The 18362-nt window shown below is 38.5% G+C and overlaps 1 protein-coding gene across 19 annotated transcripts in view; it reads right to left on the bottom strand.

Annotated features, from left to right (window-relative positions):
* The window catches only part of NAALADL2 (N-acetylated alpha-linked acidic dipeptidase like 2), a 524823-nt gene that overhangs the window by 353705 nt on the left and 152756 nt on the right, over positions 1 to 18362 (bottom strand). For 2 of the 19 annotated variants that reach the window (XM_068954253.1, XM_068954252.1), the window contains one exon: positions 3980 to 4141. The exons of the other annotated variants lie outside the window; for them this stretch is intronic. In XM_068954253.1, coding sequence (XP_068810354.1) covers positions 3980 to 4016 — 37 coding nt within the window. In that variant the 5' untranslated portion in view covers positions 4017 to 4141. The remainder of the gene's footprint in view (positions 1 to 3979; positions 4142 to 18362) is intronic. 19 annotated transcript variants of the gene reach the window in all.

Consider the following 18362-nt stretch of genomic DNA (forward strand, 5'->3'; position numbering starts at 1 on the left):
ATGACTCATTGCTTCTCAGGACAAGACACTGTCAAGCCTTGTGAAGGGAACGACTAAAACATAAAGAGCAGGCCAACCCAACAGGAGAAAAAAAGAAATAGAGAGAGCACAGAAGCGCTTCTTCATTTTCTTCTCTACAAATCCATAGACTTTTCCATAGGTGGTATCACATGCAAACAAGACCACAGCACGTTTCTATAGCATGAGCCAAACATCTGTAGCAGCAGTATAGGTCAACTAAACAATCATTTTGCTGTTGTGAAACCAGACTAGTAATATACATGTCAAATCAGTTTTAAACCGTCTACAGTCCAATTCCAGCCCCCCCCCCCGCAAAACAGTCCCTATTATCATCATTAATTTTGTGGCATGTTATTACCAAAAATCATAAAGTAACCAAGTATTATAAACTGATAGCCATACCCCTAGGAACACAGTATTGGTTTCTTTTGACCACTATTAACATGACTGCATTATGTAAAAATGTGCTTTCTGTATATATGTATTCTGTATGTACAGTGCTTCAGTTAGTGTAGCATCTATATAGAATTCATGATTAATTAGTGCTTTATATTACCTGTCACCTTAATTACATGCTTAGCAGGAGGTATCCGGAATAAAAATTCTAAAACAAAAAGAAGTTGCAGAAAAATTAAGTTTATGATGGAAGGGCACATTCTGAAAATAGGACTTACTACATACAAAATATAATAAATACATACAGAGAGAGAAAGGGAAAAATTTCAGTGACCTGCTATAGATGAACAAATCTGTTCATTTTTTCTTCAGAAAAGACTGGCTAGTCAGGCAAACCACTCTATTAGCAAATCCCTCCAAAAACAGAAGATTACATATTCCACAGAGAGATTAATAGTAGGTAAGCTGTTGCTTCTGGTCTTCTGCCCAGTGAATGCTTTCCTAAAGGAACAGAAATATTACTGTGCCAACCATTAGTACATAATCAGTGGACTCCACCTCTTCCTTTTTTTAAAGCAAATTACACACACGGCAAAAAAATATATTTACTGATTTTATTATATCTCAGTCAGATGGACAAAAACTCAACCAACAGGTATTAGTATCACAGGCCAATTGCACATTAACAATATTACTCAGTAGTGTACTACTTACAGAAAAGAGAAAGGAATCTTATCCTGAGCACACAAATGCACTTAAAACAGTAAAATAAGAGCAGATGTGAAAAGCTCTACCAAAAAAAAAAAAAAACAAAAAACCACAGCTATTCTCTGCAAGTCTCTAACTTTAATTGAAAAAAAATCAAAAACCTATTCTAATGTACCCAAATCACAATGATCAAATATGTTGACATGGAATTTATAAGATCGTTTGAGGGCAACAAATTACTTCTATATAAAGAAGAACAGATTTGTACCCAGGATCAGGACTTTGACTTATATAATGAGCACTAATTCACATGCCTACCTCCATTCAAACTGTGGTTTCAGCAAGGGGCAACAATGTGTTTTTCCTAGATGGCTGAAATTTTAAACAGATTCCAAACCAGATATAGAGGTCTCAGATGAAAGCATCTTCTCCTGATTTCATTTTGGTAAATGGTTTTAATATTACGTTTCTCTCACACAGCAAACAGGTTTCCTAAAATATTCTCACCTGTATGTGTGCTGCACACACCATAATTTGTAGCAATCTACCAGTTCTCTGCAGTGCCCTTAAATGATAGCATACCAAATGAATTGCTTTTCTGAAACTACAGAACGGGTTAAAAGGTTTTTGCCTATTGTATGAATTACTCTACACATATGGAAAGAGTTTGTTTTTAAAAAGCAAGTATTTGAAAAAGTTAAATTCCAAACCCTTTCACTGCATTCAGTTATCCATGGAAGAATGTAGTTTGTTTGTTTTTTTTTAATCGATATTTTAATTCGTGAAAGAAGCAATATCAACGCCATTAAACTGAAATCCAGAAAAGCAGAGCAGAGATACTAAATTGGTCCAGTTGGAAGACTCAGTCAGATCAGAAGTTAATGCCAGACAATCTAATATTTTATAGGTAAGATAAGGAACATTCTTTGCCCAAACTTTTTTACTGATATTTCAGAAAACTACTTACTTGCATATATTGTAAAGCATACAGTCAGCATGTGCCACATCTGCATTTGCTTCCACAGAAACAGCTCCATGGCGTTTGAAAGCGGCCACTATCTATGAAAAAAGTTCTCCAGTGGCCACTTCCAAGCATATTATTTTAACAAGATATCATCTCAACATCTAGTAGGTTTGCCCATTTCTTCAGGTGTCTAAACGTCTAACTTTTGGAGTACATCAGCTGGCTGCAGCTGGGACAGCTGACAGAGGAACATCTCACACCTTATTTCAGACAAAAGAGGGCCAAGCATGCAACATTAGCTTCATTACCTGAACCTTTGCCCATTCCACATCTTACCCTATCATCCCAAAGTTCAAACAAATGACTCTTCTCCAACTTCAATGTTGTCATTTTGAAAAGTATCCAATGCACAAAGTCACAGCTGTAGCAAAAAGTTGCTAAATAAAGGAAACACGCGTGCCTTAGCCCGTCATTTGAATCAACGTACATAAAACATGCTACAGGTAGTGACAGTGGCCTGTATGAACAGCTTTACCTTAAATTTATTCTATTTGTCTGATATTTCAATTGTCTTTTCCACAGCACCTGCGCATACTATTATTTAATTTGTATATGCATTGTAGTATCACCCAGAAACACAAGTTACAGGAGTAATATGCCAAATACAAAATGAAAAATGTCAGCACTGTGAAATTAAGTAAATGCATTTTCCGAATGCCATGTAGATGTCTATTAGGTCTCGAGTTTGGTATGCAGTTCACTTCAACAATGAGCTTCATACGAGAAGCAGCTTATTCGTGCAGATAAAATGCCCAAGCACAAAGACTGGCAGAGATCCTGAGAAGGCAGTAAATTCTCCTCTGGTTTGGATTGATTTTGCTTTAGTCAATGGAGTTAATTAATAAGCCCTCAAACCGGCATGCCTAAATGGCATACTGCAATTTATTTTGATTAGACAGTTTGTTTAGTCATTTTTAACTCTCCATTTAATAGACAAACATGCATCTCCTCGGTAACAATTTGAGACCAAGTCAATACCCCAAAACTCTTTCTGAGGCCAGTGTGGGCATGGGAGTCCCCCCGGCCCTCCCGCGGCACCTGCCCGGGCCACGTCTCCCACCCCCCCAGCAGTGCCCTCCTGGGAGACAGGCAGTCGTCTCCACTGCTGGGGAGATGACAGCAAAGACTTCCCGCATGCGGTTACCATACGCTTTTCTACTGCCTGGCTGTGAAGCTGCACAGATATATTTGTTTCTCCCTGCAGTTGCTGGTGCTCACTAAGGCCCAAATTCCAGGAGGTTTTGGCACAACCCAAACCTCAACCACTTCAAAGCTTATATAAAGGACACAACCCTCCCCCCATCTTTTCCCTGATATGTTTGATATTAGTGGTTTGTGCTCCTGTGTTGTGAGGGCCTGAGGAATATCTCCTTATCTGCAGTACGTGAAACTGCATCATGGAAGGAACCTATTATTGATGGCACAATACATTATATTGGAATTTTATATAGCTCTTATGGTTTTCTTCCCCCTTCACCTATCAGCATTATTTTAGAGAAAGGTTTAAGCAAGAGTCAGCCTGGCTTTTGTTTTAATCTCTCAACTATGACAATATAATTAAGCTGTGAATGATATATCAAAGTGCCATACACAAAGATGAACTGACAGGAGTAATTTTTACCACTCAAAAGCCTCCAGTTTCATATATCATAATACCCTGTAAAGCAAGCCCACTGACATCTGCTTGACTGTAAAAGCAATAGCTTGGTATAAACTTCAATTCATCCTTCAAACAGGCATATGTGCTCCCTGCTTATTACTAGCACTGGGTGCATCACTACAGTTGAAACCTGCATCATTCATTATTTCATTTCTTTATTAAATGCTTACCGCAGACTGGAGGGCAGAACTTGCCATACTGTTGCATGACGGTGGTTCATGTAAGTGCCCAACTTAAGTCATTCATTTTGAACATTTCATCACCTTGACAGATATTTTGCTTCTTTTGAAGGTGTTTAATAATGGAATTCAGTGCTTCTGTGTCCCAAATAGCTATTAAAAACAAACAAACAAACAAACAACCCTGTATTCAAGCTATCATTGTTTCTCATTTTACTTCTTCATTTACATGTTCTCAGGCCTGGAACTGATCTTATTTCTTTACCTACAACAATAAGAACCTTGTTTATGGCTAGAATCCTAAGGCATTACTTCAATGCAATTATCATCATCATTGCCACCAGTATCAGCCCAATCAATCTGAATACGTGCTTCTAATGAGGTGGTATCTTGAGGCAGTTAATGTTCAGACTGATTTTTTAAACAAGCATTCTCTGCAGAGAATAAATTGAAAACGTTATCAGACTGAAATTAGTATTTGGAGAGCAACTATGAAAAATCTGATTAGAGTAAAAAATCACCTAAAAGAGCTGATATAATCTAGCTCATTTGGAGGGGTGGGGGGGGATTGTTGGGATAATAACAGATATAGCTCGGCCAAGAAGCAATTTGCTTGTACCTTTGGGCTCTTCTGCAGAAGAATAAAATGTGTTCCAAGGAAGAGAGAGAAATAACTCAGAAAAGATTAAATGCTCCCCCATGCAGACATTATGTAGAAGGCATGATATTTAAGTGGCTGTTTTGGAAAAGGGGAAATTTGGGATTTGAACATTGGATACGCATAGACTATTTAGGTCTATAAAAGTTCTATTTAGAACTTTTTTTTTCTTTTCATTACCCTTTACAAAGCACTTAGATTATCTGTGCTAATGCAACAATTATTTCGTCAATACTGCAGAATCAGTATCAAAAAACTATACTAGATTTTTTTTTTTTTATTTACAACAAAATTTTAAGAGTAATTCTCACTGGCCTGTCTTGATAGCTGTCAACATGTGAAAACAGCCCCCCACAGCCTAGGGAGCACTTTTGTCCATGGTCTGAACAGGAGAAAAAAAAAAAAAAAAAAGCAGCTGATCACCTATTTAAGAAAATGGAAAGTTGCCTGTTTTCTGTTTATTCCTGTACAATTCACTACAGTAAATCTCCATGCCTCGTAAAGAGAAGATCAGTAACAAACATCGGTCTCCAGACAGAAGACAGCTTCCACCCTGAGAAAACTTCATTTGCTCTTGTCCAATAGAATATTGATACTGAACTATGAATAATTACCGTTCATTCATATAAGTCATTTTTGAGAGTATGACTGGGTTTAAAATGATAGACAAAACCATTTTAGGCATTTCTATCTAAGACCCATTTGCAGCTGTGTGTTTCGAGGCACTCTTATTAGGAAATAACCACTTCCAGGGCCAGCATAAAAAGAAAAGTGAAGATGAAAACTTTTTCATTATCTCAGAAGACAGTATTACCTATATCACCCTGTGATATCCATCCATCTACACCTAATGAGTGCTGTGATTTAGTCAGAGCACATTCATAAAAAATGATTCATGGCTGTTATACAGCCACTAGATGTTAATAGCAAAGTTGATGTCTTAAATCACAGCTGTTTCCCTATGATAGCCAAGGGGCAAAGCAACACTTTTGAAAACAGAGGCAAGAATACATTACAGGGACTCTTTGCAAAAGCAACATTTACAAGAAAAACGTGAAGCAAAATATCCATGTCAGAAGTGCTACAACCAAATCACTAGATGAGTGAGGAAAACTGGCATCACACAAAAGGTAACAGTTAGGCACAAGATACCCATTGGATCTTGAAAGTCTCTTATTAGATTCATAGAAACGTTGCAGCACCACACTTCCTTTTGCAAGAAACGGGTGCATTTTTGAGTAGTAAAATCACAGATGTTTCACTGACTTTCCGAATGACTCAGTTTCCTTTACTAAATGCTAGTAAAAAGATCCAAATTAATCCAATAGGATTTCTGAAAAAGCAGTGAACGAGCTTTGACTTTGCAAAACAGTAGTTTGATTTCTGTCGCCACCCTTCTGCCCATACCAAGCAACAACAGAAACAGAATTCCCTCACCAAACACATGATGTTTTTTAACAAATAATGAAATTATTGCCAAACTTGAAAAAAAATATATTGAAACAAGACCAAGATGTGCATACACCCTACCAAAGCTGAATAACAGCATGGATTAAGTAGGTCAACTACAGGTATATATTTCTTTTAAGACTGTTCAAATGGTATGAAAAAGTTGCATGTGAAGGCACGCTCCAAAAGAATTTACAACTGCAAACAGGCCTGTCTGATTCAAATCAAGGGAGGCAAAGCTGAAACCACCTACCCTAAGGAGCTTCCACTGGAAAGCCGGTCTTATTTCAAAACCTGCTCGCTGGAAAGCTGCTGTAAAATAACAGGAGTGACTGACGAGAACATGTCACATAACTATTTCTTAATGATATTTTGGTCAGGTGATTTATAACGAGGAGCCAGGATTGGGTAGGAAATCATCATTTTTGTAGCCGTCATCTATTTTGCATCAGAAGGAACTGCTATTCAAAATACATGCTGCCTTCCTTGCACCTTTTTTTCCAAAATAATCTCTAAAGTTTTCTAATGGTATTTAGATTTGCGATGTGATTTTAAATACAGCGCTAAGCATGCGTACTCACTATAAAAAGGGTAAAAAGAAGGGTTAGGAAGAAGCCGGTAAAAAGAAACAAGCCTTCCATTTCAGGTGTGTGTCTGTGCTTTTAAAAAGAAAAAAAAAACTGAGGAAGAAAGAATTGATCGTTCTTGGGGATTTTTGGATTAGTTTGATTAGTATTTTTTGGTGGAGGAAATAGGAAAGAGATATGAAAGCACATGCATATTTATCCAGTTGCTGAGTGTACAAAGAAATTTTTAATTTAAAAAAGTGTTGGTCCCAAATTATTTTTCAGCTATCAGGAATATTCTAATCTTGTGAAATGTACTATTTTATTGCAAATTTTTAAAAGGCACTTTTGGAAAAGAAAATAGCCAAAGCTTGAATCACAAGGTTCAGGCAGGCCATCGAAAGATTCTGGCATTTCAGGAAGCTTCAAAACATTAGGTTAATAATTAGAAACTGATTCTAATCCCAAGGAAATCTGAGACTTCACGCTGCTTACACAAACCTCAAAAACAAGGTGGTACATCAAGCAAGTCCAGGAAGCCCATGGAAATACTCCACTACGCATACACACGAGCACAGACAGACCTACAGCCTCTGTGCAGAAACTCCAGGGAGATGTCAGCAGAAGTCCCTACCATCGAACAGTTTGTTACATGCAAGTGCTAATCTGCCACGTGAAGTAGAGAGTGGGAAAATACAGACTCCCAAAGGCTACTGGCTTCAGGAAAGGTAAGAAAAATTGAAAGCTGGGGAAAAACTTGCCTCCTCTATGCCATTTCATTTTACACCTCCTTCTCTCTGAAGTAAAGCTGGAGACACACGTAGCTTCTACATCTTTAGCAGACTGAAAAAAACACTCCCCCTACTCGTAAAAAGCAGCAAGTGAGGCACCTCTGCATACAATATTTCTTACGTAGACATCTGCACAGCAATCCTTGAAAGTAGACTGTTGCACCACATTAAGGATGGGACTTCTCCATACACATGAAATCTTGAACGTGTTGGCCATACTGGCTCAAAGCCTCCAGATTAAAGGAGGACATAAACCTACTGCTAAGAATATGTATAAAACAAAAATCTAAAACTACCTGTGTTTGATAAGACACATCAAACCCTTCCCCTCTGACTATCAAGCTCTATGCACATTAAATAAATTTAAACATGGTTAGAGATCATGACACACATTCTTCTCTAGGCTGCCTATCTGCGCCGAACTCCATCACTATTAGTGTGAGGAGAAAAGAGGAGAATGAAGCAAAACAAAGCAAGCAAACTACTGAAGACTAACGTATCATTGTTAAATTAATGGAATTTGGGGAGGATCCAGGAATGTTCTTGAAGCTTCTACCTTTTTGTAATGTCCTGGCTCCAACTTACCTCATCTGTATTAATAACTATTGGACTGCACAGCTATTAGCCAAGTTGAGAACTGTACTAATGCTCAGTAAATCTATCTCTAGTTATGATTAATGAGAAGCTGATCATTTTGGACCAAACTAATAACCTACAGCAACTGATAAAGAGTAAAGGATATTTCTCTTGGTAAACAAGATCTTTAGTCTTTTTAAGTTAATGAAATCCTGAACTGTCCATTCAGTAATATTCAGTAATTCATGTAATATTGCATTTTAATTCACCAAAACTACCTATTTACATAGTTGCAACATAATCTATGCAAATCTATGTATTTATTTAAGATTAATTATTTTCAAATTGCCCTAAAACTTAGTTTCATGCCCAGTTTAAAACTGCAGTAATTGTTACTTCAAGAGCTAAACAAGTATGGCCTATTTTTTTTTCCTTACCACTACTATTCATCAATAGTCGTTCTTGAAGGACAAGTTTTCCATTTAATACCTGAGAAAAACAGATTCCTAACATTTCAAAGACATATTGCCACATTTAAAGAGAATACCACCTAAAGCACTTTCAAGAACAACATTTCTCCATGAGTTTTGTGATTACTACTCCAATATCTGTGAATTTACAGTGATTTTAAAGAACATTAAAGAAAGCGGATCACACAGGAAATTAATTATATAGTTCACAGGCAAGACCAACTATAAGCACAGCATTATCAAACCTGAAAAGGAAATTTCAAATATTGTTAGCTTTTAGTACTTTAGTTTCTAGATCTGTGCTTTTGCCTGACAATGACAAAAGACAGTTGCTAACTAAGAGCCAAAGCTGACTCGATTTTGATTAGAACAAGCTAGTTACAAGCAAGATCTTCCTCCTCCTTTCACAGCATCACAGAATGGTTTAAGTTGGAAGGGACCTCTGGAGATCATCTAGTCCCAACCTCCCTGCTCAAGCAGGGCCCTCTAGAGCATATTGCCCAGACAGGTTTTGAATATCTCCAGGGAAGGAAACTCCACTACCTCTCTGGGCAACCTGTTCCAATGCTCTGTCACCCTCACAGGGAAGAAGTTTTTTCTCAGGTTTAGGTGGAACTTCCCGTGGTTCAGTTTCTGCCCATTGCCTCTTGTCCTGTTGCTGGGCACCACGGAGAAGAGTCTGGCCTCATCCTCTTGACACTCCCCCTTCAGATACTTGTACACGTTGATGAGATCCCCTCTCAGTCTTCTCTTCTCCAGGCTGAACAGGCCCAGCTCTCCCAGCCTTTCCCCATAGGAGAGATGCTCCAGCCTCCTCACCATCTTTGTAGCCCTCCGCTGGACTCTCTCCAGTAGTGCCATGTCTCTCTTGTCCTGGGGAGCCCAGAACTGGACACAGCACTCCAGGTGAGGCCTCACCAGGGCTGAGGAGAGGGGCAGGATCACCTCCCTCGACCTCCCTCTTCCTCCACTCTTCAGGAGACCATTGGCCTTCTTGGCCACAAGGGCACACTGCTGGCTCATGCTTAACTTGTTGTCCACCACCACTCCCAAGGTCCTTCTCTGCAGAGCCACTTTCCAGCAGGTCAACTCCCAGCCTGTACTGGTGCATGGGATTATTCCTGCCTAGGTGCAGGACCTTGCACTTGCCTTTGTTGAACTGCATGAGGTTCCTCTCCGCCCACCTCTCCAGCCTGTCCAGGTCCCTCTGAAGGGCAGCACAGTCTTCTGGTGCATCAGCCACTCCCCCCAGTTTTGTATCATCAGCAAACTTGCTGGGAGTGCACTCTGTCCCTTCCTCCAGGTCATCGATGAATACATTGAACAAGACTGGACCCAGGACTGACCCCTGGGGGACACCACTAGCTACAGGCCTCCAACTTGACTCTGCGCCATTCACCACAACCCTCTGAGCTCGGCCATCCAGCCAGATCTCAATCCACCTCACCGTCCACTCATCTAGCCCACGCTTCCTGAGCTTACCTAGGAGGATGTGACGGGAGACAGTGTCAAAAGCCTTGCTCCTTTACCATCTTCAACCCCTAAAAAACTTCACCTATGTCTTGAAGACAAGGCCTCTGGTAGGCCTCTGGTCTCCAGGACTACATCTACTACATCACTTTGCAAAGAGGGAGACAATGTACTCCCCTAGCATCATACTCTCCAAAGTTAAAAAAAAAAAAAAAAATCTCTAATCAGTAGCGGTTTTTTTTTTTTTCTCCAAACTAAAAACATGAACAGCCTTGCATGGAAAATTAAGCCCTGCAGAACTTAATGAGAAGCTTTCCCACAGCTGTAGCGAGTCCTAGGGATTGCTCATTAAGAACTAGATTTTGAGATATATTGATGTGGTCAGTACCACAGGGAAGAAGTATCTTTCCATCTCAGAAGTGGCAGGGACCATTGCCATTTTCACTTTGTCCTTCCTCTTCACAGTCCACTCCTAGGACCCACTTTAAAATTACGTAATAATTTCCCCCTGTTGCTAATAACCAGAGTAACAGTCATGGCTTTCATTTCTCTTGCTCTTTTCCTATGGCACATTACAGTTGTTAACATTTAGTCTCCTGCCATAGGTCTCATCTTTATATTAGGAGTGTTTTGTGAGCTATGATACATGGAGGCATGCGGAGGACATATTCAGCAGATCCTGGCTGGACTGATCATGTATTGCATTGCTCCATAGAATTGTGCCAAAACAGATTCCATGTATTTGGTAGTCCCTGAAAGTTTCATCTCCCTGTTTGTAATAAATTAAATGTAATAATATTTGTATTAATTCAGAAAATACACTCTCTGAACACAGGATTGAAAAGAAAACTATACAAGTTTTATTTTCAAATATGGATTGAAACGCTAACAGGACCTTAAAACTACTGGTGGAGAACTTGCTTCCACTTGAAGATTCCCCTTATAAATTTCAAATTACATATGCAGTTTAAAACAAGTTTGCATGCAGTACTTCTGTCATCATCTGAGTTAATAACATTCATTCTTTAGTGCCTCTGAATAACCACGACAGCAAAGATTAAAAGGAAAAGCTGATAGCTAAAACAACTGGTTTGGCAGCCGCACCGAAGAAACGGGAGTGGTTCCACCACCGCATTCTCACACACCAGTCTGGGAATGCGCTGCAGAGGACTGCTTGGGCCACACTGCTGGCTGATGTGTGGGAAACCTAAGCGCAAAAGTGTTTCAACACGAGAGGTATATTTGAAAGCTCTTCAAAGTCATTGGGAAAGGTATGCAAAACCCATTTGATCCTATTTGGAAGGTTATTGGGAAACAGTGAGTTACTCATAGCCAGGTGGTTTTGCTTCTGTTATCATTGCCTGAAATGCCAGAGCTTGCAGCCACTCTGAAAAAATCTCAAAAACTAGTTCTGAGACTTGCAAAACGTACCAAATGGTTCCCAGGCACTATTTCACAACGATCACCTCTCTGTTGGTGAAATGAGTAATCCCCAAAGTAATCCCCAAACGACAACTTTAAGTCTTACGCTCAGGAATTGTGAATCATACTGCTTCTAAAGTGAAAAAACCTCTTCTAAAAAGTGAATTCAGAAGAAAAGTTTGCTTTCAGGTGGTGTAGCATCTCCAGAACTAGAAAATATAACCCTAAATACGCAGAGTGACATGACATTGTGCTTTGCCTGTTCCCCAGTTGCATGGAGGGGAGAAAGACACTGCTGCTTGTGCTGGAAAGCCTCCAATATATAATGTTGCAATTAAGTCGCATGTAACTGACTCAGATATTTAACTCTAATGTTAATTTTTGAACAATTCATTGCACAAGGCTCATCTCTAACACTTTTTCTGTGGGGAAAGATGTTTAGCGGGAATTGCCAGGTTTACCCTGGTAATTGGGCTTACTTTCCTCCATCCAAAACTAAGATTTTCTTTCCCTATCTGTAACAGCAAAACTTGGAGGAACATTTTAGTCACTTTCTTGACACTTCTGCTCATCTTTTTATTTACTTTTCCTGAACTTAGTAAGAAATTCGCATTATATGAAGGGATGAAACTACCTGGATTCATCTGCTTTGAAGTTGCAATAGGAAGTTTCAGACTCTACCCATTTGAAGCGACCTTGCAAAGTCTAGAGCCCTGCTGATGTACTGATGTATTTCTTAGCGCAGACGAACGCAGGGATAGAACTACTCTCAGATGCCCTGGAGAATAAAAAATACAATTTGTTCCTGTGCACGTACAAGATAAACATAATTTGTGAAAGCATTCATGTGTACAAGATTTCCCAAGGCTTCATGCGACACAAGTTCATAAAACATATTTGTGCCTGATAGTATATATTTCACATCACCACCACTCCCCTCTCTGCTGTTATCATGAATTTTCATTAAGGGAATAATGTTTTAAGCTATAAGGAGAGCTTAATAGTAGTTGGTTTGGTAAAGGTGATCTTGATTTAGAAGTAATCTCTGTTTGCCCCATTAAATAAGACTATTGTACAAACGGCACCGTGAAAAGATAGTAATACAATGTAGCACTTTTGGAATGACATTACCACCATTGGTGGCAGCTATAAAAAGTGTCCCGGGAGTCAAAGCTCACATTAATAATTAAATAGAGGTCATTAAAATATGAATAATAACAAATACAAAACCTGAGAAATCCATTTAGGTGAATATCCTTTAGAGTTATTAATTAGTAATACTAGAATCCTTTTTTTTTTTTTTTTTTAAAAAAAGAAAAAAATCTTTCCTAAGGAATCATCCTTACTTGGATGCATTCAGCATCTTACCATGACAAAAGGTATTATGCACAAACAAGGAAATATTACAAAAGTATTGCTGCTGGTGGTGCCCATTTTCTGTCTTACTCCTCAGTCTGTAACTGCAGGAAGTCCACAGGAAACGCAACTTACTGCAAAGACAAAGTCGGACCATGCTGAGTTTTATTCCTCTATGTGAATAGGAAACATACATCCGCGTTGGATTCTTGAAACCTTCCAGAGGAAATTCTCATTGATTGTAAGAAAACAGCCATGGTATAATAAAGAGATAGTCTATAGGATTCCCTACCAATAAACTCAAACGATGTAAGTGCCAACATCCATGTCTTGTACAGAACGCTGGGAAAAAAAGAGAACCAATATTGCTCTCACAGCTGGGAGCCAATTACACCACATTCAGGGCACTGGAGACTTATGACATACAAAATCGAGGACCAAGAAAAGCTTGAAGAGTCTGGAATCAGTTCATGGGTGAAAGGTGAAGGTAAGGTTTGGGGGGGTTGGGTGTTTTTTTTTTTTTTTTAACTTCTTAATTTTAAATTATACTTCTATATTTAGATTATACAGCTCTATCATCCATATGGTCACTGCTGAACAACGAGAACAGACAATCACTCAGCACTGCTGCAAACTTCACCACTTCATGAATACAACCAGTGTGGATTCTGAATCTACAGGCATCCACTTTTGAAAAGTCAGTGTTCTCATGCTATTTCCTTCAATGTTATATTCAGTTTTATAGTTGTAGAACCGTCCACATTATTACAACATGGGTATCCCTAAATCGGGAGAAATGGAAGCAACGCCAAAATAGACAAAAAAAATCAACGATCATTCAAATGGACTAGAGTTGCAAAGAACTGCACACAAAGTAATATCATGTACCACACAAAGAATTTGCCAGTGCCGAAGTGACAATCCTTAAGATAGAAATTGGTGAGATAAAAGAAACAAGTACTGCAGGATTGAAAGGTCTAGTAAAGAATAAAAAGTATCATCTTCAGTTCTCCTGTTGGAGCTCCTGACCCACATTTTACAACACTGAAACTGTTCTCTTGAGAAATCAAGTTACAGACAGATGTAGTATACTGATTTGTTTTCTTAATGGCCCCATGACATCTAATAGATATTAGAAAAAAAAGTTAGCAAAATGAAGACTGAAGTTCATACAGACACAAGACCTCCCTACCTCTAGACACCTCTCCCTCCCAATGCACAGATTCTCTATTTATATCGGGAGCTTCATGACTCTAGACTAGATTTTGTTCCACGTTGAGCTGCGTGTAAAGACTATGGGGCATCCACAACCTAATTCATAATGCAATTCCTCACCTTGAATTAAAACTTGATAGAATGAAGATTTTTTTTTTCCCCTAGTCAGCGGTTCCACAAAATGGTGATATAATAGTGTTGAAGTACTACTGCACAGTTACAGTCACACTTGCTAATCATAGATCTTCAAAACACTTAACAGGGCACAAACAACACAATAACATGCCCTCCACGCTACCACAAATTTATTAAGATTTGGTTAAGAACTGGTTAACCTTAGAAAGCACTGATTCTTCAAAAACTATGAAGATTTCTATGAGGTTTCATAGAAATGGATTCTGAAAACCTCACTATAAGGTTTCCTAAACTCAGGGGTGAAAAAAAAAAAAAAAAAACCCACAAAACACACCCACACCCACACCCCCAAAGCAAGAGGTACAATTAGCGAGTTAGGCTACAGCGCTCATTAAGATGGGGAGAACCAGGTCTAAAATCCCTGCCCTAAGTACTCAGGTCTCCCACTAAGCACTCAGCTCTTCAGGTGCCTCCCCTCTCCCTTCACTTCCAGCCTTCTTGCGGCACAGGGGAAGGGGCCGGGGGAATAAACGGGAGAGAGAAACACTTCCTATGCATCTCTCATTACAAGCACCACTCTCCTCAAACACTGCTTTAATTGGCCTGATTCTTATTTTAGCCTAGTCAGTTCACTCATATTTAACAATTACTGAAAGGCATTACATTGTTGGTCCTGACATTATTTTTAGACACCATTAGAAGTCTGGCCTTAGCAAAAATTCTTAATTCAATTTGTCATGATCACAGCAATGAACACACTGAAGTAAGAAAGGCGCAGCGCTGAAAAAAAGTGGGAAAAGCAAAAGCTCATCGAGTCGCAGACAAAAGATAAAAAGCTCCTAAAATAAGAAGATGCTCAGTTAACATTAGTCCGAGTATTCAAGTCTGCTGTATCACTGCTGCAACACTTTGAGGCTACTGCACACCACCAGACTGAAAAGAAATTGCAAAACTGACCTACTAGTGACAGGTTTGTGGTCTATCGCATCCAACTTACTCCTCAGCAATACTGGATAAATCAAAAAACACAGTTCAAAATTGTAAAGTTGTAAACCATTTCTAAGAGGTGATGTGGCAGTTGAAGCATCAGGAAGAGCCACCATGGGCATCTCCGGAGAAGATGACAAACTCATGAACAAAGTCTTTTTCCTAAATACAATAAACGCAACCTTCTAGAACAAGCCGGGAACAAGTACGCTTTTTTCAAAAAAGGTCTGACTGCTGCAGAAAGCTAGCCAGACTATATGCACACATAAACATGCATCTTTTCTTTATCTGCATGAGGATGATAACTACTGTTTCATAATGATAAAAGATGGAAGCTTGAAGCAACACATAAGTATCAAAAGCACAAAGCTCGACACAGAAACCTGAAACGCTATACTTCACATGAATATTAGAAAAATGCTTATTTATAGCAATAGTCTTGTGTGCTGTGCTCTAAAAAGCTGCTTTAATGGCTGTCAGTATAACTGAATGTTATAATGCTGAAAATTTCTAACAGAGGCAGCCTTTTAGCTAAAATTCATTCAATACATGAATAGAGAACAGGAAGCTAAAAGCAAATTTTTCTAAGTTAGCATTAAGATCTAGAGGCAAACAAAAGATATGCATGTTTCACTGTCAGGAAAAAAGAATAAAAGCGACCTTTATATTTTTGTAGTTTTTCCTTTTTTAATTGATTTGAACTAGGAAAACAAACTACTTTAGAACTAGAAGAATAAGAAAAATGATGTCAAACTTCCCAAAATATGACTAAGGTTTGTACAAATTGCTGCACAAAACTTCTCAGTAAAAGAATACACATTAAATCAAAGCAGCTTTCGTTTCCATAAGAAAATTAAAAATTTAGAGAAGATGAAGAAGGATTCTTTCAAAAATAAGAAGTAAAACAACAACATGAATCCTGGGCTGGGCTGGGGTGGGGGGGGGTTGACTTTTCAGTTACTGGTCTTTCCAGTGTTAACTTTGATTTTTGCGATAAAGCTCCTCCGCAAATTTATTAATAAAAAAAAGTATTTATCATCTATCCAAATATTTCTGCTGTCCAGTGCCAAGGCAGATTAGAACCCAAGTCTAGAGTTCCTGTTAAATTTCACCAACTAATCTTGGCTCTAGAGTGGTAAAAAGATCACCTCTAAAACTTGAATTCACTGAGACTATGTGGAGGGTTGGACCGATTTCTTGGTGATGAGTGAATGAGATACACAAATGCAATAAATCGGATTCAGGTCTGCTTACAGTTACAGTAGTACTGATCTTTCCACTATCTTATAATGCAAAAACATCACGAACACGTTGAAGCATGGTTTTATAATTGCTAACACTGATAGTTTCTTGGACTTGTAATATTTCTGCTGCTTTCTCTCTTTACTGTTATCACCAGCTTTTTCGTCATATTTAGGGTTTACTTGTACTGATTAAACCACATCTTTGGCCGATCCTATTTCAGATGCTGAAAGTGAGACTTGAAAGAACGTGCCCTTTCTAAATTTAGTGGTTGTCTCTTAACCTTTATGAATTAAGCAACTGAAATTTACTGCTATATTCTGCACGAAATTTTACTGAAGCTGAATGGGTGAGATTTAATTACTATACTTCATTCAAGAGGCCTATAAAGCATCACATAGTCTCTTCATGGAAGGAGACAGCTGAAATGGCAGCAGTCTCCAATTAAAATACAAAGGAGTCATCACCATCCAAAACCTACGCTTGTCAGTAACGTCAACTGTGCGAATGAAGAGGCTGTATTTGAGGGATGCGTGCTCAAGAAAGAGAGCAAGAAAATAGCTGAGGGGGGAAAAACAAAATAAATAAAAACAATTTAAAAAAGACAGAGTCAAGAATACAGCCAGAGCAAGGTCACAAAAAAAAATAAAATGTTTTTGGTTAAGGACACTGAAGGAAGGTTAGAGCAGTGAGCATACAAAAAAATAAAATAAAAAAAGGCAAGAGAAAAAAGCTCAAATTTTGGATATACTTCTGATCAAGAACAGACAAAAGCACTTATTTGGACTTTGTTACATTGGCATTTTTTCCCGAAGCAGGAGGGGAACACCCTTCTAAACAACTATTTAGAGTTAGAGCTCCATGCCTCTCTAAGACAGACAAGAGAAACCAGAAACTGTATTACAGTATATCACAATTAATGATTAATACAGAGTAACATTTAACACATCTCCTTTGAAGTTTGACAGTATGGGAAAACACTACTGATTGACACCCTCCAGTAATTGCAGCTAGCAGGTGGTTTAGCCTGAGGAGTTTGAATCAGGAAGACCTTTATATTTTCATTATTATTTCTCCGTAAAAGATCAGAAGACAACACTTCGAGTTAACACGATGCAACTTCAAAGTGCTGGTACAGATATGCTGAGAAGGAAAAACTGAAGAGCCTGAAAGACTGAAAATAGATATTGGAGCTCCTTTTAAATAACAGGGGGCTGGAGTAAAGTGCTGAGATGATACTGTTACAGGAAAGCTCTCAGAAGGCTTTCAAAGACAACTTTTTGGGTAGCTTAAGATAATTAAGCAAATTATTTTCTCACATGAATAATGCAGTATTTAATTGCAAAACCTTTAGTCAGTACTTCTCCAAATATGACTAAAAAATACCCACATGTTTAATATCATCTGTAGTATTGTCTAAAAGAGTATTCATGATTGTGACCGATACATAAATTTTAAAGTAGTTTTAGAATTTGGGAATTATCTTAGGAAAATTCAGAGAAAGAGCTAGCCTTATGAAATGAGTTAGAGACGAGTCCACATGATCCACAGAGAGATTGCTTAAAACATTCACTGAAAAACACAGTTACGTTCCTCTGACGGCAAGGTACTACATGAATGACAAAGGAGCCCTCAGCTAACGAAGCATTTGATCCAACCGAATTTCGGAAGGAAGCGTTGCCATAGCTTATATGAAGCATTTCATTAATATTTATATCTGTGTCAGAACTCTGACAACCATTGCTATTTCCTCAGCTTCTAGTTATGAAGTATGTTCATTCAAACAGTAGGAGTCTTGAACAAAATCACAGGCAGGCTGTGATGTGTTATAAATTAAAACAAATTATTCTATGTACTTCTGTTCTGCGTTTCGTTTTCACATTTAAGGAAAGGAACTTTTCATTCACTAAAAGCAAAGTCTTAGGAATTTGACAGTTCTAGACTCTCCCAGGCAACTTTTCTCTCGTAGCAAAAGTGCAATCCATCACTGGCAACACCTGCACAGTGCACAAACCTAACTGGCAACATCAGGAGGTT

The sequence above is a fragment of the Struthio camelus genome, chromosome 9, assembly GCF_040807025.1.
Source record: "Struthio camelus isolate bStrCam1 chromosome 9, bStrCam1.hap1, whole genome shotgun sequence".
NCBI lineage: Eukaryota > Metazoa > Chordata > Aves > Struthioniformes > Struthionidae > Struthio > Struthio camelus.